We start from the raw sequence: 1,000 nt of genomic DNA on the forward strand, positions 1-1,000 counted from the left end.
TCGAGCAGCTGCGGCTCCTCAGGGACCGGCCCCCTCCGCAGCTCCGGTCGCACCAGGACCAGGGGCTCCAGCGTGACCAGCCTCCGGGCACTGAATGGGCCAGAGAAGGGCTGCACCAGGGGTCTGGCTCAGGCAGGGACCCCCACGTGTCCCCCGAGCCTGGGGCGAGGTCCCACGCTGGAGATGGAAGGGCCCGGGGTCGGGTGGGGCACTGATGCTCAGGAAGGGCAGTCTGGCCAGGCGCTCACCGCCCACCGCACCTGGGCAAGCTCGCAGGTTGCAGAAGCGGCGTTCCTGGTAGGCTGTAAGCACGTCAGGGCACCAGTGTCCACCGGGCCCTGGGGGGTGGTAGGCCCGCAGGCGGCGCTGCTGGCCCACCCCACAGCTGCGGGAGCACGGCTCCCACGGGGCCCCGGCAGTCCAGGAACAGTTCCCGGCCTCGCAGCCAGGGCCCGGGCACAGGGGCAACTCTGCGGGCGGGACAGGACGCCGCTGAGCTGCAGCCAGCTCCCTGACCCCCACCCTCCCCGGCCCAGCTCAAGTGCCAACCTCCTCAGCGGGGGCTGGCTATGCCCCATCCTGCCCCCCTTTCAGATCTGACCCTGACTGTCGTGTGGCTTTGGCAACCGGGCCTCGGTTTCCCCTCTCTTGGGGTGACAGTGGCGCAGGGCGGGGAGACAGTAGTCCCAGACTCCCAGGGTGGCTGAGGGATTTGGATGGGACCTTTTTAGGGGGGAGTATTTGGTACCCACATGAGTGAGGATGGGTGGAAGGTGGCAGGGCTCTCCAACAGCCATTGGGGTTCACAAAGAAGGCCCAGGGTCAGGTTGAGAACTCCATATTTGCACAAGGAGTATTAGATGTGGGGCTTGGGGCTGGACGTTGGCTGGGGTTAGAATGACGCGTTAGAGGGGAGGTTCAGGGTCCAGACCCGGAGCAGCGTCAGAGGTCAGGACCAGAAGGCACACCTGTGCAGGAGGGCAGGTTGCAGGGGCGTTCC

General features: G+C 66.9%; 1 protein-coding gene across 1 annotated transcript in view; it reads right to left on the bottom strand.

Annotated features, from left to right (window-relative positions):
• SSPO (SCO-spondin) overlaps nt 1-1,000 on the bottom strand; it is a 53,626-nt gene that overhangs the window by 13,383 nt on the left and 39,243 nt on the right. Inside the window, 3 exon segments of the mRNA XM_010843882.1 lie at nt 27-90; nt 261-470; nt 602-723. Of these exon segments, the coding sequence (XP_010842184.1) occupies nt 27-90; nt 261-470; nt 602-723 (396 nt within the window).

This window comes from Bison bison, unplaced genomic scaffold (assembly GCF_000754665.1).
Source record: "Bison bison bison isolate TAMUID 2011002044 unplaced genomic scaffold, Bison_UMD1.0 scf7180017864191, whole genome shotgun sequence".
Classification (NCBI taxonomy): Eukaryota; Metazoa; Chordata; class Mammalia; order Artiodactyla; family Bovidae; genus Bison; species Bison bison.